We start from the raw sequence: 25,698 nt of genomic DNA, 5'->3' as shown, positions 1-25,698 counted from the left end.
AGGCTCCCCTCCTGAGTGCAAGGAGCATTTTTCCTACGGGACATCTCCCCCAGAGCAGTCATTGTTCCCAGTCTAGCACTCCTACTTCCTCTGACGCTCCTTCTGCAGTTGGTACTTTTTTCTTGGCCTACTACCATGGCTGCTTCTCTGGTTGTCTTGCCACTGTCTTGCCCACTTCCAGACTTGTTCACCTCTGTCCTCCTAATCTTAGCCAGCAGAATATTTCTAAACACAAACAGAATCAAATCCTCTACAAAGCCCTCCAGAATCTGTCTCTGCCTTTCTAGGAGCTGCTCCCTTTGTCTGCACGGCCCTTCCCTTACCATCCAGGAGAAAAGCTGCGTGTTCCTTAACACTCATCTCCAAAATCACTGTCCAGAACTGTGAAGGCTCTGAGATCGTACTCAGCTTGCAAGCTAATGTGTTAGCCTGCCTCGGTTTCACGGATGGGGCAGAAGACACAGACTCCTAGGTAAAAGATAAAGGACGTTATTACTCCCAGCAGAGCAGGCAGGTGCACACTACACACAGTGGCTTTGTTTCACAGCTGAGGAACACTGAACTTAGGAATCCCCAGTTTTAAATGGCTGCTAGCAGAGCTGCCCCATCTTTGCCCGGAAGGGAGACATTATCTTTACTCTCTGGACAGCAAGCACATGTGCCCTCTTCCCCAGAAGGAGACACTATCTCCTTATTTTCCAAGGCTGTTTAGCATACAAATGTCCTTGCAATGAGAGCCTGGAACGAGACTAATACAAGACAGGAAGAAATGTGAAGTGCAAGAAACCCATAGAGAGTTGTCTGAGGACAATCATATAATTCCATGACATACAAAAGTTTTTTTAAATTATTACCCCAAATTGTCAAGGATGGAGAAAGATGCTTACTCCCAAGTAAATGAGACTATAAGTTGGTATAAGATTTTCAGAAATGAATTTGGTAATATGGATCAATAACATCAAAAATTCATAGTCCTGGGGCTGGCCCGGTGGTGCAGCGGTTAAGTTCACACATTCCACTTCAGCGTCCCAGGGTTCGCCGGTTCAGATCCCAGGTACGGACGTGGAACCACTTGGCACACCATGCTGTGATAGGCGTCCCACATATAAAGCAGAGGAAGATGGGCACAGATGTTAGCTCAGGGCCAGCCTTCCTCAGCAAAAAGAGGAGGACTGGCGGCAGATGTTAGCTCAGGGCTAATCTTCCTCAAAAATAAAAAAAATTTAAAAAGTCATAGTCTTTTACCCAGTAATTATACATCCAGGAATTTACTCTCAGAAAATCATCAGCTGTGGTTAAAGATTTGGTACATATAGCAAACGTCTCCACGCATGGCTTTGTCTGCAGAATTGGTTGGTAGGAAAGTGGATTTTGCAGACCAATGTTGGTGTGTGTTACCCAACCTTCTAGGGATCAGGCCTGCGCCTTCTGGGGCCATGGTTTCCATCCTAAACACACAGAGCCCAGGCCCAGGCCACCCCTGGGAGCTTCAGAAAAACTGCATTAAACTCAGAAGTTCTCTCTAAGTCCAAGCAAACCATGGAAGCCTCAGGCAGTCCTTCCTGAGAGACCAAAGTCGTTCACCCGTGGAAGACTAGAACGCCCTTGGACGCGCAATCTCTCCTGACCCTTGGGAAGTCTGAGTCCTCGCTCCACTTCGAACCTTCCTGATGTTTGCTGGGTCTGTCTCTTTGGCATTTGGATCACTTCCATCGCCACACTTCATATCCCTGATATGCTGGGCCACATGCCAGGACAAACGCCCCTCTGATCATCTTTCCTTGCTCGCATCCCTGTCCTATTTCTTTTTCCTCAGCCACCTTCTCGCTGCTGCTGTTCTCCCTGCATCTTTTCCCAGTCTGCTCTGGCTCACCTTAACTTCCATGCTTAACCTCCTCTACATCCTCATCTTTTTAATTAAGTAGTAGTCTCTTTATTTCTTTATTTTTATTTTTTTTGAGGAACATTAGCCCTGAGCTAACTACTGTCAATCCTCCTCTTTTTGCTGAGGAAGACTGGCCCTGCGCTAACATCCATGCCCATCTTCCTCTACTTTATATGTGGGACGCCTGCCACAGCATGGCTTTGCCAAGCGGCGCCATGTCCACACCCGGGATCCGAACCACCAATACCTGGGCTGCTGAGAAGCGGAACATTCAGGCTCAACCACTGTGCCACTGGGCCGGCTCTTTCTTTCTTTCTTTTTTTTTGATGAGGAAGATTGTCCCTGAGCTAACATCTGTGCCAATCTTCCTCTACTTTGTATGTGGGATGCCACCACAGCATGGCTTGATGAGTGGTATGTAGGTCCACACCCAAGATCTGAACCTGTGAATCCAGGGCCGCCAAAGCTGAGCACGCAAAGTCAACCATGCCACCGGCCAGGCCCCTCATTTCTTTTTTAAAGCTAAATCTTAGCTCTTCCTCGAGGATGCTGTTCCTCCTGAGGCTCTCTTAAGGGGATGGCATTACTTCTCCTACAGTCCAACACCCCAGGCTCAGGAGGTGGAGTCGGCACTCTGTTTCACTCCAGACCTGTGCTCACAAAGTTCTTTCTGCTCAGAAGACTTATTGCCAGCAGCTGCCCTTCCCTCAGCTTGACTCCTAAATCATCCTTAAGTCTTGCTGTCAAGTGTCACCTCCTCCAGGGAGCTCTTTATATGGCTCTCCAGGTCTAGAAAGCTGCCTCTTCTTGGTACTCATAAGACTCTGAACCATCATACACATAACTTTCCACTAACGTGTTGGTGTTCTACTGCACAGCTCTGCAGGGGAAACTCTGTGAGACCTGGGCCATGTCCGTCTTGTTCACAGTTGATTCCTTTGCTACGTGTCTAGCACACAGCCTGGTATGGAGTAAATGCACTCTCACTTTCTTGATTCATAGAAATATTATTTTAACCTCAGATATATATTCCTTATACTGAAAACAAGCTTTCTTTGACATCTATCCAAATGTTGTCTCAAAGTGCACTGAAATGACCCCTCTCCACTAGGGAAGGAATGTTGGTGAATGAATTTTTAAGGGCTTCAGTGTAATAGAGCCCTTTCCTCCCAGTGCAGTTGGCTTTTCACAAGTAAACCATTACGTATTTGAGTTTTGGGTAAACAGATTCAGACATCTCTCTCAAAATGAGGTCATGACACTTTCCTATGTAACCAACCTGTGAATATGAGGGATCCTAAAGTTTATATCCATAAATCTTTCTGCCTTTCCTATTCCTCTATCCGACAAGTGTGCAATGTGAGTGTGTAAGAACCCAAATACCTCTCATCTGGAATGTGAGCACCTTGGGCTCAGGCTGTGTTGACTTCAGGGTTGGGGCCCAGAGGAAATGAAGGTGAACAGAGGCCAGGGGCCTCCATGATCATCCACATCAGGATTTGAAGAGATCGAGTTAAATATTTTAACTGGCTCGATCAGCATAAGCATTTGTCATCCTAGACGTTAAAGTGATTTTTTAAAATCACATATTAAGATCATAATTAATCATCTTATAATGGGACAGGCCTTAGTGAAGCCTCAACCATTGTAAAGAAATGATGTCCTGTTAAATGTCCCCACATGTCACATACACAATGTCCCATTCTTGTTCTGTTCCACTATTTTCACAGTCAAGGCAGAGCGGGAGACCTAACTAGTTCAATAACATTTATTGTAACTCATAATTTTCTGATTAAAAAAAGTTCCGTTAATGTTAAAAACGACAACTTTTCACCTAAAGTTGTTTGACTAGAAAGTATAACATTAATTCAGTTAAAAAATAATGAGGCCTCTAGCCGAGGGACATTATTATTACTTTAACATCTCATCTAATTTAAACATGTAGAGTATCGCTTTAAGGATGTGGATCACCACAAGCTTTTGGTGAGGCTGAGAAGAGTGTCCAGAGTGCCTTCTCCAAAATGGGTTTGTAGCTCATATGGATGGTCTGAGTCATTTCCGTGTTGGAGATTCCAATAACAAGTTAGTTTTTGTGGCTCACGGTTCCCAATTAGTTTGGTTTAGGTGCATGGTTTTCAAGTTGATTTTATCTATTCAAATCTTTCCTCGACACAGAGCATTTAATTAAATGTTGGGAAGTCTTCTTTGGGACCTGCTGTGCCATGCCGAGCCATGGAATTCATAAAAATCCACACTTTTCCTCGATATTCGGGATGATGCAGAGGGTTGCGTTTTCACATGAAGATGTTGCCGTGACGTTTATCCTCCACCTCGCTGTGCTGTGTCATCTCCACTTAACATTTGTATTAGATATGTTTTCTGAGAACTGCTTCTGCAAAGGGTGCACGTTAAAGGTAAAGGATACAGGATAAATGCAATGGTAAAGGATAAATGTTACCACCACAGGTGTGGCCCCTGCTCCACTTCTTCCCATCCCTTCCCCAACACACAGAAGGACCTCAATACACAGCTATTGAATAAATGAACAGAAGCATGTTCAGGGCAGCATTAGTTCTCACATAAAGAATTGGAAACAATACAACCACCAACAACATGGAAAAGTAAAATAAATTATGGTCTATCTACAAAATAGATTATGCTATAATATACAACCATTAAAAGTCCTGATTTCAACTACTAACTATCCTTTTCCAATTACTTTACATCAGATATAGTAAGTGAAGAAGAGATCTATATACATAGTATGGCTGCAATTTTATAACACAATTTAAAATTAAAAGTTAGATCAAAATTAAGTTAGTCTTGGCAATAATGTTGTGGGCGATTTTATTTTTTACTTTATGCTTTTCCATGTACTATAAATAAATGGTATATATATTTGTAAAGACCACTCAGCTCGAGCATCAGCTCCTCTCATAGTCTCTCTGATTCTCCTCCAGGAAAAATTAATCCCGAGCACTCCCCACCACCTCCTCTCACAAGCCTTTTTTATTATTTTTTAATTAATTTATTTCTTTAAATTTTATTATTTTTCCTTTTTCTCCCCAAAGCCCCCCGGTACATAGTTGTGTATTCTTCGTTGTGGGTCCTTCTAGTTGTGGCATGTGGGACGCTGCCTCAGCGTGGTCTGACGAGCAGTGCCATGTCCGCGCCCAGGATTCGAACCGACGAAACACTGGGCCGCCTGCAGCGGAGCGCGCGAACTTAACCGCTCGGCCACGGGGCCCGCCCCCTTTTTTATTCTTTAACAGCTTTATTGACATGCAATTCACATACCATGCAGTTCATCCATTTAAAGCGTACAATTCAGCGATTTTTAGAAAATTCACAGATTGGCGCAACCATCGTCATAATCCATTTTAGAACATTCTCACCACCTCAAACAGCAACCCTGTACTTGGTAGATATTGCCTCCTAATCCCCTCATTTCCTGCACTCCCAGCCGAAAGCAACCGCTAAGGTGTTTTCTTTCTCTATAGGTTTGCCCATTGTAGACAGTTCATATAAATGTGATGACGATACAATATGTGGTCTCCGCAGTCTTTTCAAACATTATTGTTGTCAGCACCTGCGAGGTGGAGTGGCAACTGTCCTGCTCAAAGGGCGTTATTATTGGAACTTCCTGAGGGCCTGGACGGGGCAAATTATTTTTTTTTTAAAAGAATTTTTTTAGAGTACTTTAGGTTCACAGCAAAATTAAGAGAAAGGTACAGAGATTTCCCATATGTCCCCTATGGATTGGTGATTTTCATCTCTGTGACCAGTGCTCCCTGTTCAGTGGCGTCCAATGAACGTCTGTTAAATGAATGGCCCCCCATTTGTCATGAGACAAGGAGTTTTGTGACTTGCCCAAGATCATCACAGCAACAGGTGAACGGACCACTCAAGTTTCCTTTCTGATATTTACATGCTTGGACCAGGCATAACTTCCGTGATTTTGTTTCCTCCTTGTAAAATGGTGCTCTTACCTACCTGACACAGTCGTGGAAAGGTTAACTATTCCTGTACCCTACGATGTCATCCCCTGACAGACCATCCTACAATGCATGTAGGCCATCACCCCACAATGAAAAATACAGACAATAGTATAACATTAAGAACGTGATCGCTGGAGTCAGGCAACCTCCCAGCTCTGCCAATAAACCAACTGACCTCTGCACCCAGTTTCCCCAAGGTTGAAAATCAGGATAATACTCATTGCATTTTTAGGATTCAATGAGTGTCTTTCCAGCAGCTAGGAGAGTTTAGCGGATGGAAAACCATTGTTTATAATTTTGACTGGTTTTATTCCCACTTTACTTGGGAATTATAATACTGATAAATTAGAAACAAAGTATCGTTATCTCCTTTTAACTGATGAGGCAGCTAAGGTTCACAGAGGTGAAGTACATTGCCTAAGGCTACAAAGTCAGCGTTTGAACTCAAGGCCCACACTCTTCTCTTAGGCCACCTCCAGCCCAGACAATCCCATCCTAGTATCTAAGGCCAGGGTGGTATCAGCATCCTAGGCCTAGGAATGCTGCACCGTCTCAAGGCCGCGCCTGAGCCCCACCCTCCTCTGATTTTTATCGCTAGCCAAACTTAAGCAGGGATGAGAGAGCTAGAGAGCCTGCGCTTGACGTTCAGGCGACTCGGATGAGCAGCACCGCGTCCCGCAGGCCCCCGCCCTCCCACGTCACGGCCACTAGGTGCAGTGCCCCCTAGGGGCCCCTGCTCGGGCTGAGGAGGAAGAGCCACTGGCCCGTTATTGGCCAAGCCCGGTTCTCCTGCCCGGCGCCCGCCCCGCCGCGCCCGCGAGGAGGTGGACGCCGCCGCGTCTCTGTGCCCCGCAGCCGCATCTTCTTGTCGCCCGAGGACCTGCCGCCCCTCGCTCCGGCCGCCTCGCCGCGTCCCCGCCGCCTCGCCATGAGCGCGCGCCTGCCGCTCCTCGTGCGCGGGCTCCGCCGCCCGCCGCAGCCCCCGGGCCCGCCGCGCCGCCTCCGGGTGCCCTGTCGCGCCAGCAGCGGCGGCGGCGGCGGCTGTGGCGGCGGGGAGGGCCTGCTCGGGCAGCAGCGGCTGCGGGACACCCAGGCCGGGAGCAGCCGCGGCCAGGGCAGCCAGGCGCCCCCGGCGCGGGACTCGATCGTCAGGTGAGCGGCCGGCGCTCTCCGCCGCCCAGATGCCCAGCGGCGGCGCCAGGGGACCCTGGAGGAGGGGCGGCCGGAGTGATCAGATCTCCGTGGGGGGTTCGCAAGGCGCAGGGCCGCGAGTGCTTGGTGCCAACATGTTTGGGGCGCCGGCGGCTTGCGGGGAGAGCGCGCCCCCGGGCCGACTCTGGGCGGGGGATCGGGCGGGCGCGGGCATCCCCGGACGCCGCGCAGCCCAGATCGCGCGCTCCGCTCCACGTGCGCCAGCCGCCGGCTCTGATGCAACGGCGCCGGGCGCGCAGGGCAGGAAAGGGGCGGTGCGACCGAGGGCGGGAGCCGGGAGGAGGGGCGCCCGCCCGCCCGCGCGCGCAGTGGGGCCCGGGCTGGGGCGGGACGCGGCGGGCCTCCCGGGCCCCCTCCGGGGGCCGCCGGCGCAGGGGCTCCGCGTCCGCCTCGCTGGCTCGGGCGGCTGGCGGCGGGGCGGTTTGCCCTGTCCCGAAACGCCGCCGCCTCTGGCGAGGGAGGAGCGCGCCTTGTGAGTTACCTGATCTTTTCTGGACAAGTAGAGGCGGAGCCGGTACCCGGCAAGGAGCAGAACGCGACCTGGGAAGTCGGGGCTGGCTGCTTCCCAGCATCACTGCACTGGGGGCGCGGAATCGCGGGCCTAGCTGTATTTCCGACGTCCTCTCCGGACGCAGAGGCCAACGGTGGGAGCCCGGGGCCTGCCTTCCTCGGCACCCCCACCGGAGACGCCACATGCAGGCCCCCCTCCAGTCATCAGCCCTCATAGCCCCTCAGTGGGAGAGAGGCCTGGTCAGGGCCCTCCTGGAGGAGTGTGTTACCTGGGGACCCGGGTGGTGTAAAGCGAAGCGCTCAGGATGTACCTGGAGGTGGCGGGACGGCCTCCCCCTCGCCCCCGGCTCCCCTACCCCCCGCAGCTGGGATTCCTCCTTCCAGGATGCCATGTCACCGGAGGCTGTTCCACCTCCATCCACTCACGTCCTCCCCTTCTTGCCTTCTGTCCTTCATTCTGAAAGTGGTTGCCTTTCCCCCCTCTGTTTCCAAGCCTCTTTATGATGTGGCCGATGACTCTAAAGGAGCCTTTTGTTTAGTTTACCTTGGCTTCTCTCTGAGTGTTGTAGTGACTTTAGGCTTCTCCGGGTCATTCGATTTCAACGAGTGTACAGCTGAGCTCTTCTTAATGGGCGAGGGTCTGAAGACAGTGTAGGACACAGAGACCACCCCTCCATCTCCCTCTTATTTTCTGGATGGCTCTTGCCTCCACTTGAAACTTTCTTGTTCGTTGATTGTCTGTCTCCCTGCCTGGAGTGAAAGCTCTGCGGGGTCAGGGGCCTCGTCTGTCCTGTTCACGGCTAGACCCTTCCTGCTGGGAACGGGGCCTGGTACAGCGCAGGCATTTGTGGCAGGGTGGCTGAAGGAATGACGCAAGATTCGAGGTCATTTGGGGATTTTATTCATGCATATTCTTTCATTTAAAGCCAGGACGACGGAGATGAGTAGAATGGACAGTAGGGGATGTGGGTTAGGATCCTGCTGGGCTGGGCTGGCCAGTCTCAATTCTCCCACTGCGGGGGGCGGGGCAGGAGTCGGGGAGGCTGGAGGGGGGTGGCTAGTGATGGGCTGTCCTACAGAGTTGTGCAAAGGATGAGATGAGAGGTGGTCTACAAAATGCATAGTCCAGGGACTGTCACATGCTAAGCCCTCTACGAATCTTGGCTATTATTATTGTATATTTTTACAGCTCTCTAAGCCAGAGGTTGGCAAAGGACTAGATAGTAAATACTTTAGGTTTTGCAGACCAAGAGGTAAAATAGAAGATATTATGTAGGTACTTTTATAAGAGAAAAAACAAATTTTCACAGTTTTTTGATTGATGAAACTCCAAATTTTGTTTATGGACACTGACATTTGAATTTTATATAATATTCACATGCCACAATATATTATTATTATTTCAGTGGTTTTTTAACCAGTTAAAATATAAAACCCATTGTTAGGAGGTGAGCCAACGTTTGTCAGCTCCTCGTCTAAACTAGAAGAAGGAAGTGTTGGGCAGTGAATTATTGCTTCATGGGATGTGTGGTGAAGAGACAGGCGCCCGTGACTCCACCACTTATTAGCTGTGAGAGCTCAGACAAGCTCTTTGACCTCGGTCCTTCCTCTGCAAAGTGGAAACCAGGACATCACCTGCTCTAGAAGGTTGTTGTGACTATTTCTGTGCTGTTAGGAAGCACATTAAAAATTTTTTTTTCTGACACTTTTTTAATTGAATTGTAATTGACATACCATACTATATTAGCTTCAGGTGTACAACATAGTGACTTGATATTTTTGTACATTATGAAATGATCACCATGGTAAGTCCAGCCGCCATCTGTCACCACACCAGGTGATTGCAGCGTTGTTGACTATATTCCCCGTGCTGGACTGAAGCGCATTCTTAGGATCTACAACACTGGTATTTATCTTTCAGTTGGGTGTATTTTTTAATCACAGTTGGCCAGGTGGCTGTCACAGCGTATTTGCCATTGCCTGTACCTCTGGGAGCTTGGTCAGAACCATATACATCGTTGTCCCTGTTTGACGTATATGCCTCATCTAACAAAACCATCCTCCGAGGAATTCCCCCAGGACTTGGAGGAAAGGGGGCACGTGGGCCTAGCTAGATGTCACCTAGAACCAATAAGTCTTAGTTCTCAATTCACTTCATGGACGTGTATCAGAAAGGTTAAAGAATAAGGTCCCTCAAAAGCATAGTGACCTGTTGTTTCGACTAGATAACCATAATGTCCAATGTTTTTGTCAACAAGTCATGGCAGTTTTAGGAAGTAATATGCTTTCTGGTTGTTGTCTGACAAGTCTCCATTGGCGTTTGGTAGAATCAAGAAAGCTCCATTGTCAAAATGTGTCAAAATGGGTGTCAGCAACTTGATGAAAACCCCAGGGACAAATAGGATGTTGTCTTTTAAGGAATGCTGCATTGGGCCCGGCCCGGTGGCCTAGTGGTTAAGCAGTGCACTCTGCTTCACGGGCCCGGATTTTCATAGGTACATAAAGTGGACTTAGCCCAGGGGCATACACCACTGTTGGGAAGTGGGCAAGTTTGTCTTTCGGCACCCAAAAACCTCAGCATGCTGGGCCCGTCTCCTCCACCTGCCCTGACTTCAGCCCCGCCGCTGCAGGCTGGGCTGCTCTCTGCTCTCCTCACATCATGGAAACCAGGCATGGGGAAGGCTTCGGTCTAAACGGAATTTCAGAGGAGGGTGTGACAGTCCGACTCTCACATGACCACGTAGATTCTTAGCGTACGAAGTCACTGGAACTCTCACTCGGAGTAAATTTCTCTGGAACACCCACAGCCAAGAGACGGAAAAGGGGCATAGGGTCTCGACCCTGACCGGCTGCACAGGAACTCTGAAACTGTGCAGTCGGTGACGCTGGATTCCTGAGGGCGGGTGCTTGAAGTTTAGAAACGACTTAGTCACTGTTGTTCTTAACTTCTGTCCTTTGTCTCTCAATGTGCTTTTCTCATGCTTTGGGCTCAAACCAGTTTTTGACTCTGTTCAATTATCAAATATTCATGAAACGCCTACAAATTGCCAGGCGCTGTGCAAAGCTGGTAAAAACATTTCTACCTCAAGGGGTCGAATGCGACAGGTGCTATATGTTAGAATCTTCTTCCCAAAAGGAACTTTTTACCTCCTATAAAAGGGTTTTCAAATATACCATAAACCAAACATCCCAAATTTTATTAATTTACAGTAATATAAGTTGATTGTGCAATATTTTGCAGTCATTAACCTTTTTTTTAAAGATTGGCACCTGTGCTAACATTTGTTGCCAATCTTCTTTTTTTTATTTTTTTCCTTTTTCTCTCCAAAGCCCTCCAGTACATAGTTGTATATTCTAGTTGTAGGTCCTTCTGCTTGTGTTATGTGGGAGGCCACCTCAGTGTGTCCTGATGAGCGGTGCCATGTCCGTGCCCAGGATCTGAACCGGCGAAACCCTGGGCTGCTGAAGCAGAGCACGCAGACTCAACCACTCGGCCATGGGACTGGCCCCTTGTTAACCTTTTTAATGCAGCATAATTCCACATTATCTTGGTGTTCCATGCTCTAAACTACTTATAAGGAAAGAAAAATGTGAGAAGCTAAACGTGAGCATGCTCATGTCTTCATAGATTTTTTTAAAACAAAAAAACATCGAAAAGGCGTGCATCAGGAAGCTCCAGGTGTTATCCATAGGACAAGGTTTAAGTTAAAATAAAGACATGTAGGGCCAGCCTCCGTGGCCTAGTGGTTAAGTTCGGTGTACTCTGCTTTGGCAGCCCAGGCCTGGTTCTTGAGCATGGACCTACCCCGCTCTGTTAGTGGCCATGCTGTGCTGGTGGCCCACATACTAAAAAATAGAGGAAGACTGGCCTGGATGTTGCCTTAGGGCGAATCTTCCTCAGCCAAATGAAAAAAAAGAAGAAATGATATACCGCCAACACCCTTGATGGCCTTGAGGATGATATTGTGTAAAAGAAAAAAGAAAGTGACACTAAGGACCTTGAGTCGAAAAAGTCACTCAAAAAGTCAGATCCTGAATGTAAAGAAGTTTTGGGAATACTTCAGTCATTTGTTTGATATGTTTTCCTTTTTATGTCTTTATATGAATGGTTTATGGCAAATAAAAAAAATCTATGTCTAAATAAGTCTAAAAAATTCTCTTAATACTTACAGGATACAGTCATGTGCCGCATAACCACGTTTCAGTCAACGACGGACCACATATACAATGGTGGTCCCCTAAGATTAGTAGCTTGCAGCCTAGGTGTACCGTAGGCTCTACCATCCTGGTTTGTGTGAGTGCACTCTGTGATGTTTACACAACGACAGAATCCTCAAAATGCATCCCCGTCATTAAGCGACGCATGTCTGTAAACACTGTGTTAACATAGTTCTGTGGTTTAACTGGGGGCATTTTTTGTTTTTTCTTAGTGGTTCATAAAACAAGGGTGTATCTTTCATTCTCTATCTTAAATTGGATGTAGCACAGGAAAGAAGATTAGCGCTCCCAGACCCAACCTGTGCATATGTAAGACGCAGGCCAGTCTGCTTTAATAAAGATACCCCAAGTAACTGTGCACTTCCTGTCAAGAGGGAAGCCGTCCAGGGAAGGTGGGATGGCCCTCTGATGTCTCCTCACTGCTCTGGCCCTGGGTAAAAGGCAGCTACTCGAATTTCCTGGCCGGCAAGAGGAAAGGGGCCAAGTTGCTGGTGCACCAGTCTCGTACCCGCATGTTCCTGGCCTCTTTCTGGTCGGCCGTCACAACCTGTTGGCCAGAAGTTAGTCACATGACCCCATCAAAGTGCAGACAAGACTGGGAAATGTGCTCTCTAGCTAGGCGGCCATGTGCAGCCAAAACTCAGAATTCTATTATTAAAGAAGAGAAAATGGCGTGGAAGTATTATTCATAGGAAGTACCTAATAATTTAAACCATCGTTATCAGCTTTATTATCACTACTGTTACAATATATGGAACATATATGCCTTTGATTGCCAGTGCAGTGGTTTATTAAGCTGCTCCATGGTGCTTATTTTGTTTTTTTCTGGTGAGGAAGATTGGCCCTGAGCTAACATCCATTGGCAATCTTCCTCTTTTTCCTGAGGAAAAGTGGCCCTAAGCTAACGTCTGTGCCAATCTTCCTCTATTTTGTATGTGGGATGCTGCCACAGCATAGCTTGATGAGCAGTACATGAGTCCACACCCAGGATCCAAACCTGTGAACCCTGGGCTGCCAAAGCAGAGTGCACAAACTTAACCACTATGCCATGGGGCTGACCCCATTAAACTGGTCCATGGTGGTTTTCACCTGGACTGTTTCTCGGAATACTGAGGCTGTCTTTGGAAGAGACTGTTTTGGAAGTCTTCACTGTATTTGGAGACAAGCACCTCTTTTGCCTTTGAAAAAGTTGAAGTGTAGCCTATTATCAATAAATAGGCTCAACATTTGGGAACATACTTAAATTGGTAGTTTTAATAACATTATCAGCAGCTGCCTCCCAGACTCTTTGGCGTGATCACAGCTAGCTGCAAGGGAGGCTGAGAAACCTGGTCATTGTTCCGGCAGCCTTGTGCGCAGCTCATGTGCATTATTTCACAGACTGCCAGAGGGATAGCAGTGAGCCTCAGTGGAGGCAGTGTAGGAGATGCCTCAGTGTGACAGTAGCAGTAAGTATTAATAACAAAGCTGATGGAGGCCAGACCAGTGGCGTAGTGCTTAAGTTCTCACGCTCTGCTTTAGCAACCCGGGGTTCGCAGATTTGGATCTCGGGTGTGGACCTCCTCCAGCAAAAAGAGGAAGATTGGCAATGAATGTTAGCTCAGGGCCAATCTTCCTCACACACACACACACGATAATAATAAAGCTGGGGCTGGCCCAGTGGCACAGCAGTTAAGTGCGCACGTTCTGCTTCTGAGTGGCCTGGGGTTCGCCGGTTTGGATCCCGGGTGCGGACGTGGCACTGCTTGGCACGCCATGCTGTGGTAGGCGTCCCATGTATAAAGTAGAGGAAGATGGGCACAGATGTTAGTTCAGGGCCAGTCTTCCTCAGCAAAAAGAGGAGGATTGGCAGTAGTTAGCTCAGGGCTAATCTTCCTCAAAAAAAAAATAATAATAATAAAGCTGCTGATGGTGGCTTAAGTTATTATTAAATTGTTATCTTTACTAATACAGTTCTGAGTTTTAGCTACACATGGCAGCCCAGCTAGAGACACACATTTCTTCCAACTGGATCTTGACAAGGCAAGTTTCTCCCCAGAGGGCAGATCTCTGATGAGAAACATTTATGCTACTTTTTAGATTCATTGAGCCTTGTGACTCCTTTCTTGCTGGCTTTGCTTGTCACTATCAGAATACTGAGTAACCCAGAGGATGAAACATTCCCCACAGAACAAGTTGTGTTGGAACTAGCCACCTTTGTTGCATTAGCTTGGCAGCAGGTTTGCGCTTCTATACAAGTGTTCCCTTCATATTACTGAGGGGCAGGCAAGATTACGAATGTTTCCGGGAAAATTATTGCTGTAGGAAGGAGTGTTTTTTGTGTTCAAGGGTAGCTTGGAGGCCAGGGGAAAAAAACCCTGCAATTCTAAGAACAAAGGTAAAGAGCCACTGTGGTACCCATCTTGCAGATGAGGAAACCGGGGTTCATGAGAGACTCAGCAGATTGCCCAAGCTAGTCAGTGGAAGGCCCGCGGGCTGGTCCAGCGCGGTGTTTTCACTCTATTGGTGCTTCAGAGCTGCCTGGACCCCAGGTTGAAATTGCACATTCCACCCAGACCTATTGAATTAGCCTTTCTGGGGTGAGGCACAGAAACCTTTCTTTTTACCACGCTCCCCAGATGACCCTCATGCACATTGCCAAGAACCACTTGGGACCCACACTCCAGTGCCTTCTCAGACTAGACAGAAATAAGGACCCAACGTGGCCCAAATTTGCGGTCCCAGAAGGCAGAGGAGCAGGAGCAGCGCCTGGCCTCAGCCACATGTTCTTGGACGGAGGACTGTAGAGCTCATTTAGAAGGTGCTTTGTAAGCTTTCACGTACAGTCTCATTTAGTCAACACAACAGCATGATTATTTCACTGGGAATCCAGTTGCTTTATTCCCAAGCGTTTAGAAACAAAACAAACTGAAACCTTGTAGGTCGTGCACAGTTGCGTGGCCACCTATTCCGTTTATTCTAGCCCAGCTGGCAGCAGGAAGCCTCATCCTGGGTGAGAGTTTCGAAGCCTTTTAGTGTTTTCTGAGCAGCCTCCCCTCGTCCACCTACAGGAGAACAGTGCCCCCCACTTAATGTTCAGCTTCCTCTCTCAAAACTTGGGGCAGCCCCCGGGTGCCTTTTTGCCCTTGGCGATTTGCTGCTGATGCTATGTGGCTGGACCTTGGCCTTGCCTTTTGTGAAAGCTGTTGTGTGCGTGCAAGACCCTGTCAGAGACAGAAAGCCAAACTTAAAGATGCTCTTAACCCTGAGGCTCGGGACCGGCCTCGGCTGAGCCTTTTGTCTGTTATTGTGAGAGGAAGAAACGAGGCCAACTTCCTATGCAAGGGAGGAACATTTCGTAGTGATGGCGGGGAAGGATTTCTCTGAAACTGCTCCTCCCAGAAGACTGCAGAAAGACAGCCTGACTTGTGCCATGTTGTCTAGGTCTGCCCCGCCCTGCGCTGGCACCCGTTTCCTCTTCCCAGTGGTGCTAGGAGGAGGCAGCCCCTGCTGGGACTTTTAGGAGGTCCAGATGCAGACTCTGGGCGCTCAGAGGAGTGAAAGGAGAGGCTCACTCCTAGGAGGCCTTGGGAGGGTATCAAATTCTGATGCCGCCCCAGTGTTCTTGCAACAATTCCTTCCCTTCCCACCTCTCCCTTCCCATTCCTTCTTTAAACTCTGGGACCTGGAATTTGTCCTGACCCACCACTTCTTACCCAACAGCAGACCCCCTCCCCAGTCCCCTATTATTGCGACCCTCCCCGCCCCCCCCCCAATGTGTATGGGAGGAATATAGAGCAGGAGGGGATTATTTTAAAAAGAACCCCATGGGCCGGCCCAGTGGCACAGTAGTTAAGTTTGCGTGTTCTGCTTCTCGGCAGCCCAGGGTTCACCAGTTCGGATCCCGGGTGCAGACATGGCACCGCTTGGCAAAAGCCATGTTGTGGCAGGCATCCCACGTATAAAGTAGAGGAAGATGGGCATGGATGTTAGCTCAGGGCCAGTCTTCCTCAGCAAAAAGAGGAGGATTGGCAGCAGATGTTAGCTCAGGGCTAATCTTCCTAAAAAAAAAAGAACCCCAAAGTTTTTATTACAGTAAGCTTGGAAAATACAAGAGAAAAATGCGGCCCTGGAAAATTTCTGTTAACATCTAATTTGTCCACCTCTGCTTATTTTTAAAATTAGATTGTCCATTTCACGCGGCTTGAGTATTTCATGGTTGTTTCCTGCTCCCCTCCCCCCACACTTTCCACGCTTGGAGCACATCCTTATGTTGTCTATTTTCACTTATAGTAACAGACTTTTGAGGGAAATGTGTTGTCTCCACCCTTTCTGGTCATTAACAAAGACGTGACTGTATGTTGTTTTTCTTTCTCAACATAGAGAAGTCATTCAGAATTCAAAAGAAGTTCTGAGTTTATTGCAAGAAAAAAACCCTGCCTTTAAGCCAGTTCTTGCTATTATTCAGGTAAGCCGAGAGCGTGGTTCAGTCCTGCTATTTTAGAATGCCCTTCCATTTAGAAGATAATTGTTTAGAAGACCAGCTGCATTTCTTGTCACAGAAGTCCCCTCTGGGCTTAATGGAGGGCAGAGATGGCGTGGCTGGAAGTGCTGTTGTTTCCCCGTCCTTTGCTCATGTTGCCTCCACAGGGTTACAGGTTAGGTACTGCCCTGCTGGAGCCTGTCTTCTTTTGTGAGTGTTTCTGCTTTTGGTGTGGGCAGCTTTAAGAGGTCAGGAGGTAAGACACCCGTGTAAATTACATTACACAGGGTGTGTTGTGGTCCCTGGCTGCTTATAAATGCTTCTGTGGAAGACAGAAGCTTGCTGAGACGTGGTATTTGGTAATCTTACTACTAAATCTTTTAAAGCCTGCCATGAGTTTAAAGGGCCAAAAGTCATTCCATGTCAGGAGGACTTTGCATTCCATGTGCATCTGTTGGCGCCGCCCCTTCGTTCCTCACCGCTCGTGGCACTGTTTGCCGTCCTCATTGGCGCCCCCGTGTGATAACAGGTGCAGAGAAATGATGAGGCGAGCCAAGCCCGTAACCTAACACAGCTCCCCAGTCGGACTGCTGCTGTCGTTTTTGGCGTGCACTCCATGTGTCAAGATCGCAGCCTCTAGATCCATCAGTGCTGTGGTTTTCAAGACTGTAGAGCTAGGCTCAAGTCCCTGGCGTCCTTTGGGGTCTTTTCCACATCCCCTACAAAGATAGGGGAAAGAGAAGGGTAGAAAAAGGAGTGGATCTGAGCCTGGGTCTCTGGGGTCTGCTTCCTCAGTCGCTTTCCACCTAAGGGCACAAAACCTAAACCCTGGTCTTCGGTGTCCTCATTTAAAAGGGATGCTGGCCCTGTGGCTGTATATGCCTGACCAGGGCTGTTATAAAAAAAAAACTGACATAATTTGGAGCCAGCCTAGTGGTGCAGTGGTTGAGTTCACACGTTCCGCTCCAGCAGCCTCGGGTTTGCTGGTTCAGATCCCAAGTGCGGACCTATGCACCGCTTATCAAGCCATGCTGTGGCAGGCGTCCCCCATATAAGGGAGAGGAAGATGGGCACAGATGTTAGCTCAGGGCCAGTCTTCCTCAGCAAAAAAGAGGAGGATTGGCAGATGTTAGCTCAGGGCCAATCTTCCTCAAAAAAAAAAGTGGACATAATCTGAAAGGCTGAGAAACTGATAGGTTAATAAATACCAGCCGTTAGTCCCCTTTTGTGAGCAATAAGATCCTTTTTCTGCATTTTCCCTGTCATCTTTCTGATTAGATAATTTATAATCACAAAGTTAGTCTCTGTATTATATTTTGTGCCTTTTCAAGATTTTTATGCTGTTACATTCTTCTTACTCTCCTCTCCTAAGGCAGGTGATGATAACTTGATGCAAGAAATAAACCAGAATTTGGCCGAAGAGGTGAGGATGGTTGATTCTCAAACATTCGTGATAATTTGTTGACGATGCCTTCTCTTCCAGTGATCCAGTACCTCGTGTTCTCTTTTCAGGCTGGTCTGAACATCACTCACATTTGCCTTCCTCCAGACAGCGGTGAAGATGAGGTAACCACAGCACTGCCCCTGAATCCTTACTTGGCTTTCCTCTTTAGACCTAATATGCCTGGTAGCATCTCTTACTTGTGGTCGGAACAGATCAGCCTTTTCTTGTGACTGAACTTTGAGAGGAAAGAGTTCACTTTTCCCTCTAGTGGAAATGCTCCTTGATCTGTTCGTCCCCTACTGTGTGTTTCTCTTGAAGACATGTGCTGTGATGTAGTGACTTTGATTGTGTTTCTTCAGCTGTAGGAGCAGCATCGTCTAGTGGACGTTGTCCGGCTGGCAGTGTCGGGAGGACTAGTTCTGGTTTGCTCTGTCCTGACAGGTTATTTGACCTTGGTCATTCTTTGGTTTCTCTGGGTCACAGTTGCCCTATCGATAAAATAAAGGAAGAGGACAAGATCATTTTCAGGGTCTTTTCCAGGCTAACGTTCTGTGAATCCTTGAGTAATGTTTTGGGGCAGCTGATAAGAAGCAACCCTGGGATTCTTTTGCTGCTGTTGCATGTGATTCGGTTGTTTTTGCCAGCAGGGAGTAACAGGCTTCACCAGCAGCATCTCAAGCCTGGAAGAAGCAGCCACCCCCATAGGTGGTGAGGACACTGGACCACGGGCCATGCCAGGGTCTAGTCCTCCTGTGGCTGTAAAGATTGAGTGTAGAAAAACCTCAAATAACAGAATCTGGAATAACACAGAAGTTTATTCTTTTTGTACTTGAATAAAGTGTAGAAGTAGACAGCCCCTGGCTGGTGTGGTGGCATCACAGAGTCATTAGAAACTCGCTCTTTCCATCTGGCTGCTCCACCATCTTTGTTGTGCTGCCTCATATCCAAGATGGCGGACTCAACTCTACGTATCACATCTACGTTCTAGCCGGAGTCAGTTAAAAAATAAATCCAGACTTAGTCAGGAGAGAGAATGCAAAAGGATTATTGCAAGGTGGGAAGAGGGAATATTGAAATAGCGAATGCTCTCTCACCATGAGATCTGCAGGCCCCTGAGGGTTAGGCAGAAGGGTTTTTCTTTTATAAGGAAGCATAGAGAAGGCTCGAAAGAATCAGTGTGAGAAAGTGGGATGAAAGGTTGGCTTGATGGGCTAGTAGACAGAGAATGTTTTGCCCTGAGGCCGGCCTGTCCTCAGAAGGGGTTATCTGCTAACCAAGGGAGGGTAGACCAAAGTTTAGCAACCTGGGGGAAGGAGCAGCGCTTACCCAAAGTTTGATTGACAAGCCTTTTCTGACTGATCAGTCGGGGCAAGTAGTTCAGCTAATCACTTATGAGACAAAGAATGTATTTGAAGGAGTGTGTCTGGCCTTGCCCTAGGTAGACCCTGGAGCATCAGTGAGTCTTGTCTAAGTCCAATGAGGAAGGTGGTTCTTTGCTCCACCTTCGTACACAGAGGGTGGGGGTCATTTCTTAACCTTCCCTGTTTTCCAGGATCATGGGGCTCAGTTCAACAAGTTCTTGTCACCAGCAAGAAAAAGGAAGGACAGAGACCAAAGACAGGCCCCCAATCTCTTCAGGGATGGTTCCTGAAAGTCACAAATATTACAAATATTGACACCTGTCATCCCAGAGTTAACAAAATGTGGAGAAATGTGTTGTCCGTTTGCAGGACACCCATTGTCAGCGGTAGAATTTGCGTTTCTTTAGGTTGTTTTGCCACTCGTATTGATAGCCCTTGACTTTTTTTCCCCTCAATTTATATTTTAACAAGGAGTCATTTATTCCCTATTTTTCTTTGAAATTCTGATAAATGTGAATTTGTATGGTAGCATTATTATTAGGTTGGAAAAGCGTAAGGATCTTGATTTATCAGTTGAGATTTTGTGGTTGTGACTGCATCTACCAAATCCTGGTTACAGGTGACAGCACTTCCCCTGCTTCATTCCATTTAGGTGTCACCCCCTCTGACCACCCCCCCCACCCCCCCCGCCATCACTGTTAGTTTTCTACTCTGCTTAACTTGCTTTATTTTTCTTTACATCATTTACCACTTCTAGGGCTTAGTCTGTTGTTATGATTATTATTTTTGGTCTTGTCTTCCCCACTAGAATATATGCTCCCTGAGGGCAGGCATTTTGTTTACAACTGTGCTTCCTCTACTTAGAACTGGTACAAAGTAGGGGCTCCAAGCCTTCAACGTTTGTTGAATGAATGAAAGAATGATGAATAAATGAAATAAAAATTTTCTTTCTGGGTTTTGTTTATCAGATAGCTTTTTCGTCTCTTACCAGGTAGAAACACCATAGTGATTTTTGCTAGACAGTGAAACAAAAATGGTAAACCAGCGCTTCCTCACAGTGAGATCCATATCCGGGGGCTAATCGCCCTCTTACTTAGAAATAAATACTATTGATAAGTGATATGAATCAGTATGTTATCTCCTGGCATAAAATAGAGATAAACAGACAGAGGGCAGAGCATTGCTCATTTAAAGACATACCGAGCCATTCATTAGCTCTTACATTAGCTTCCCAAACTGTTCTTTGGTCTTTTTCATAAATAGTGAATTATTTTAGTGTTTCCAACAAAAAGGAGATATCTGTGCTGAGAGTTTGTCTTTCATGAGCCTTTGGAAATGCTTTCTCCGTGCCATTCAGGTCCAGAGAACATGAGGGCCTGAGTGACGACTTCGCGGATGTCATGATTTGTGAGCTTTTGTTGGACACATTGTGTTTGACACACGGGCTTGTCTGGGCTGGCTTGCAGTGCTCGAGATTCATGCTTCGTGGCCTCCCCAGAAGTTGGCAGTGTGTTTGGCTTCACTATGACTGTTGACAAGGAATTGTCTTTTGCTATCTAAACTTGATTAGCTGTTGAGCTTGGGTTTGGTTTTGTTCTGTTCTGGCAGAGAGTAGAGCGATAAGAAAGACCGAAAGTCACTAAAAACTTCAGCCAAGCTTTTTCTGAGCTTTTATAAACGTGGTACAAAGAGAAAATAGACCTCTTCATTGTTTTATACCAAGTCTTTAACGGGGAGTGGAAAAGAAACTAGAGCACATGCATTTTTATGAATCTGTTTTTATATAAAACTCCTTTTCTTGGGGCTAATGTTCGCAAAACTGACTTTCGTTTTTTCTCTCTTTAGATTATAGATGAAATCTTGAAGATTAATGAAGACACCAGAGTACATGGCCTTGCCCTTCAGATCTCCGAGAGCTCGTTTAGCAACAAAGTCCTCAATGCCTTGAAACCAGAAAAAGATGTGGATGGGTAAGAAAGTATAAAAGAAAATCAACTCTTAGTGGTAAACGAGTTTTTCTACTGTGATATTTTTTTATTCCACTGTTTCAACTGTATCAGTAATTAAGATGAGAAAGAAATCATTGAAAATACTCCAGAGTTTGAGGGTTTGTTAAATTCTGTACAAAAAAGTTGCATATTTGGGAAACTACACTAGCCTTTTTTGTAGTGCTTGTGTGCCCTTTGGAAGTAATCTCCTTCCACCATCATATTCATTTGATAAGTGTCTGTCTGACGTACAGAGTCCTTGGCCAGCTCTCCTCTTCTAATCGCTTTTCCTTGATAATTCTATCAGACCAGAGAAAAAGCCCAGAGACCCGATTCCCCAGCAGTACCATATTCTGCCTTAGTCCCAGGCCCGTTAAGAAAGACAAAACAAGCACTTTTATTCATAACACAAGGTTTTATTTGCAATTTGAGGGAAAAACTATAAATATCAGGTGTTCTCATATTGGTCTTGGACTCACATCATGGTATGAAATAAACTTTATGGGACAAGGAATGCCCATCCATCCGGGAAATCGGGACATTGCCTACGGATTAAAAGCCTCATCTTCCTACGTGAAAATAGGAAGTCTTTCGTACTGTGGCCCAAAAGAACATAGCATATTTAGCATTATAAGGTTGTAAGCAAATTTATAAAGTTCGTCTTGCAGGGCTGGATGGAGAGGCCACAGCCTCAGCGAGACACCCAGGCTTCTTCCTTATTCTAGCCTTCTGTCGTAACTCAGACTTAGGGGAGACCCCAACACAGGTTGAAAAGTCGTCATGAAAATCTGATTGTGTAGTAGACTAACTCTAAAGGGAGAAGAAGCCCTGATCAATTAGAAAACATCTACAACCTGAAGGTATCAAGGCATAGTTTCAAACCTTTCATAAAAGGGAGAATTATGAAAACTTTTTTAAGTGTCTCCATTTTGTTATTCACCTGTATTGAGATCATCAGTTTAAGCTAGATAGTTATGGACTGTTTTATCCTAGATTTGAACAAGGAAGGGCACAGAAGCCATTGGAAAGTACATACCACTCATTTTTTCACTTGATTTCCCGAGGAGATAAGTCCTCACCTCGAGAGGGGATCAGACCTGTGAATCCAAGTCCTGCTGGGTCACCCCAGATTTCTAGGGTTGATTCTGGATTTTGATATTAATTGAGAGATCAATTTCCTCAAGGGGAAAGTGGGCTCTGCTGCTGGACCGTGGCATCGCACACTTCCAGGGGCACCATTCCATGTGGTCCATTGGACGGAGCTCCCTGGAGGTGTACAGTGCAGCCCCACACGGCCTCAAGCTGTGGTCCTGCTGGACAGGCAGAACCAGGACGCCAGGGTCGTCCCGACTCACAGGGACCACGTTGAATTTTCCTGAGGGGCTGCTCTAAGAAGCTAATGGCCTTTATTCCTGCCCACTCTTTAATTTATATTTAATTTTCTAATATGTCCTATATATCAAACGTTGACTTGGATGTTATTTGCAGTTAATCCATGGGAATTACAGATGAGTGAGTTTTGATTTACCAGTTCCCTTATTTTCGGATGCAGAGTGACAGATATAAACCTGGGGAAGCTGGTACGTGGGGATGCCCATGAATGCTTTGTTTCACCTGTGGCCAGAGCTGTAATTGAACTTCTTGAAAAGTCAGGTATGATGTCCTTCAGAAATGCTGCTATTTTCTATTTATTGGTATTTATGTGATTTTTTTAATAAGGGTTTATTTCTGGAAGATTCTAATTGAAACATGGAAATAATACTCAGTGTGGGCTTTCTTTATTTTCTCACCTTTTGGGAGATATGAATGACTATGGCAAATTTTTCTAATAAGATTAACTGTATTACAGTTTTGAAGAGAAATTGATAAAGATGAAACTGTTTTAAAGATTAAACTGTTTTAAACAAATTCTCAGTTTTTCTCATGAAACAGTCAAAATAACTGCATTGAAAAATGTTTCAAGTTTCAACTTCTCAAATCTGTCAATATTTAGACCCAGATAAGGCTTATATTTAAGGCTTAAATGAGGAAGATATTAGATATAGTTTAAGGTGTAGAAACATAGATTGGGATTTATCAATGAGCGCTGTCTCTTTCAGAAATCAATATTTAATTTCCACCAGTCTCCCCTTGACCTTGCACTTTTATGTCAGTGACATAGAAATGAATAATTTCTTTTTCTTGGTTATCAAATTTAAAGAGTAAATTGTTACTGAATGTTTCATATGTTTAAAGACTTTCTAGCTGAGTATATAAAAACGCAACTAACTAAATTTTTCTCTATTCCAGCTTGAGTAAAAAAGGGGCAGATGCCCCTATCTCACACCTGAACTTGCAACAATCAAAGACAATTCCAAAATATATACCAGAGTACTGTTAGAAGATTAGCTTCCAAGATATACCTTTAGGTCATTAGCCGTTAAGCTCAAATATCTGAGATGATCCATATGGACTGTTTTTCCATCATGTGGATTATCAGGATGATGATTCTTAGTCATTCTATCATAAAATTCTCAAAGAAAGAGTAAATCATGGCTAGTGAAATACAGCAATGCATTTTAGGAAGAAATTCAGCAGTAAGAATCAACACTAAAAGGGTCTGAATAGAGGATTTGGGTTGATTACAGAATGACTCCTAGCTCATACAGTCCTACATCGCTTAACAATCGGGATACTTCCTGAGAAATGCATTGTTAGACGATTTCATTGTTGGGTAAACATCAGAGAGTGTACTTACACAAACCTAGATGGTGCAGCCCACTACACACCTAGGCTGTGTGCTGCTAATCTTATGGGACCACTGTGGTGTATGTGGTCCATCCTTGACTGAAACATCGTTACACGGCTCATGACTGTAGTCATATAGGTTGGTGCTCACACGGCCGAGTTCTAAATGATTATTTTTCCTGAAGTTAAAGCTGTATGGGAGGAAGGGTCTGAAGTTTTGATCATAATACTGAATTTCCATTTGGCGGTTAGGTGTCAACTTAGATGGGAAGAAGATCTTGGTAATAGGAGCCCATGGGTCTTTGGAAGCTGCCCTACAATGCCTGTTCCAGAGGAAAGGGTCCATGACGATGAGCTCCCAGTGGAAGACACCTCAGCTTCAAAGCAAGGTAAGCATCTTTCGTGTTGGAAACATAAAACCTTAAGTGCTTGTATGAGAGAAGAAAGACAAGAAATGTGTAGACCAGGCATTTAATCTAAGAAGTTAGAGAAAGAACAGCAGAAAATCTCAAAGGATGAAAACAGTAAAGAGCAGAGATTAAAGAAATAGAAAACAAGTATGTATGAGAGATTCTCAACAAAGCCGAAGTTGGTTCTTGGGAAAGTCTAGCAAAATAGACATTCCACCAGCCAAAATAATCAAGACAAGAAGTGAGAACACCAGCAATGTTGGGAATGAGCAAGGGGACGTACCCACAGAAACAGGAATTATTTTTTAAAAAGGGGAATATGAACTGTTTGCTGGTAATTTGAAAATTTGTGTGAAATGAAGACTTTTCTAGAAAATGTAACTTACCACATGGACTTAAGTAAAATTGAATAGCCTTATATACATTAAAGACATTGACTCATTCTACGCACCAAACAAGCAAACAAAAAGGCAGTAGCTGGTTTTATAAAGTGAGTTCTGCCAGTCGAAGAACAGATCATAATCTTTTCTCCAGAGACTAGGAAAAGACAGAACACTTCCTAAATCATTTTCTGAGTGCCCAAACCAGACAAGGACAGGATGCTAAAGGACAATTACGGGCCATTTCCACCTAGGAACATAGATGAGCAAAATATTAAGAAATATTAGCTTTTTCTGAGTGCCCAAACCAGACAAGGACAGGATGCTAAAGGACAATTACGGGCCAATTTCGCCTATGAACATAGATGAGCAAAATATTAGAAAATATTAGCAAAATATTAGAAAACCAGATCCAACACCAGGGTGGCATTTTCATAGGATTGCAAGGGTGGTTTAACATCAAAAAATTCTATTAAAGGGGCCAGCTCCGTGGCCGAGTGGTTAAGTTCGCGCGCTCCGCTGTGGCAGCCCAGGGTTCGGATCCTGGGTGTGGACATGGCACCGCTCGTCAGGCCACATTGAGGCGGCGTCCCACATCCCACAACTAGAAGGACCTGCAACTAGGATATACAACTGTGTACGGGGCGGGGTTGGGGAGATAAAGCAGAAAAAAAAAAAAGGTTGGCAATAGTTGTTAGCCCAGGTGCCAATCCTTAAAAAAAAAAAGGAAGAAGATTGGCAACAGTTGTTAGCCCAGGTGCCAATCTTTAAAAAAAAAAAAATCTATTAAAATCTATTAGTGTAATTCACACATTATCAGATTAGAAACTATACTCTCACCAAAGTAGATTCACAAGAGTCCTTTGATAAAATCTAGTACCCATTATGATTTTTTCTAAAAAATCTTTTAGATTAGGAATTTAAAGGAATTCCTTAACCTGATAAAACGTCTATAAAATGTTACAGCAAGTATCTCATTTAGTAGTGAAATATTAGAAACAATTTCTTTTAAAATTAGGAAACACCAGGGTGCCTGTTATCAGTACTCTTAATCAGCACTGTATGGGAATTCCTAGACAATGCAGTAATATAAAGAAAGAAGG

At 45.8% G+C, this 25,698-nt stretch overlaps 1 protein-coding gene across 3 annotated transcripts in view; it reads left to right on the top strand.

The window, feature by feature from the left end:
• The first annotated feature begins 6,624 nt into the window (after positions 1 to 6,624).
• Positions 6,625 to 25,698, top strand: part of MTHFD1L (methylenetetrahydrofolate dehydrogenase (NADP+ dependent) 1 like) — a 191,436-nt gene continuing 172,362 nt past the window's right edge. Inside the window, exons 1-7 of one of the 3 annotated variants that reach the window (XM_023633058.2) lie at positions 6,625 to 7,035; positions 16,186 to 16,270; positions 17,658 to 17,708; positions 17,798 to 17,851; positions 20,936 to 21,060; positions 22,631 to 22,731; positions 24,058 to 24,194. In XM_023633058.2, coding sequence (XP_023488826.1) covers positions 6,812 to 7,035; positions 16,186 to 16,270; positions 17,658 to 17,708; positions 17,798 to 17,851; positions 20,936 to 21,060; positions 22,631 to 22,731; positions 24,058 to 24,194 — 777 coding nt within the window. In that variant the 5' untranslated portion in view covers positions 6,625 to 6,811. Of the gene's footprint in view, positions 7,036 to 7,405; positions 7,740 to 16,185; positions 16,271 to 17,657; positions 17,709 to 17,797; positions 17,852 to 20,935; positions 21,061 to 22,630; positions 22,732 to 24,057; positions 24,195 to 25,698 lie in introns of those variants that run through there. The other 2 variants (XM_023633056.2, XM_070256470.1) reach the window with 2 other exon arrangements.

Source organism: Equus caballus, chromosome 31, assembly GCF_041296265.1.
Source record: "Equus caballus isolate H_3958 breed thoroughbred chromosome 31, TB-T2T, whole genome shotgun sequence".
NCBI lineage: Eukaryota > Metazoa > Chordata > Mammalia > Perissodactyla > Equidae > Equus > Equus caballus.
The sequence above is the reverse complement of the archived record's forward strand: the minus strand, read 5'-3'. Positions and strand labels throughout refer to the sequence as shown.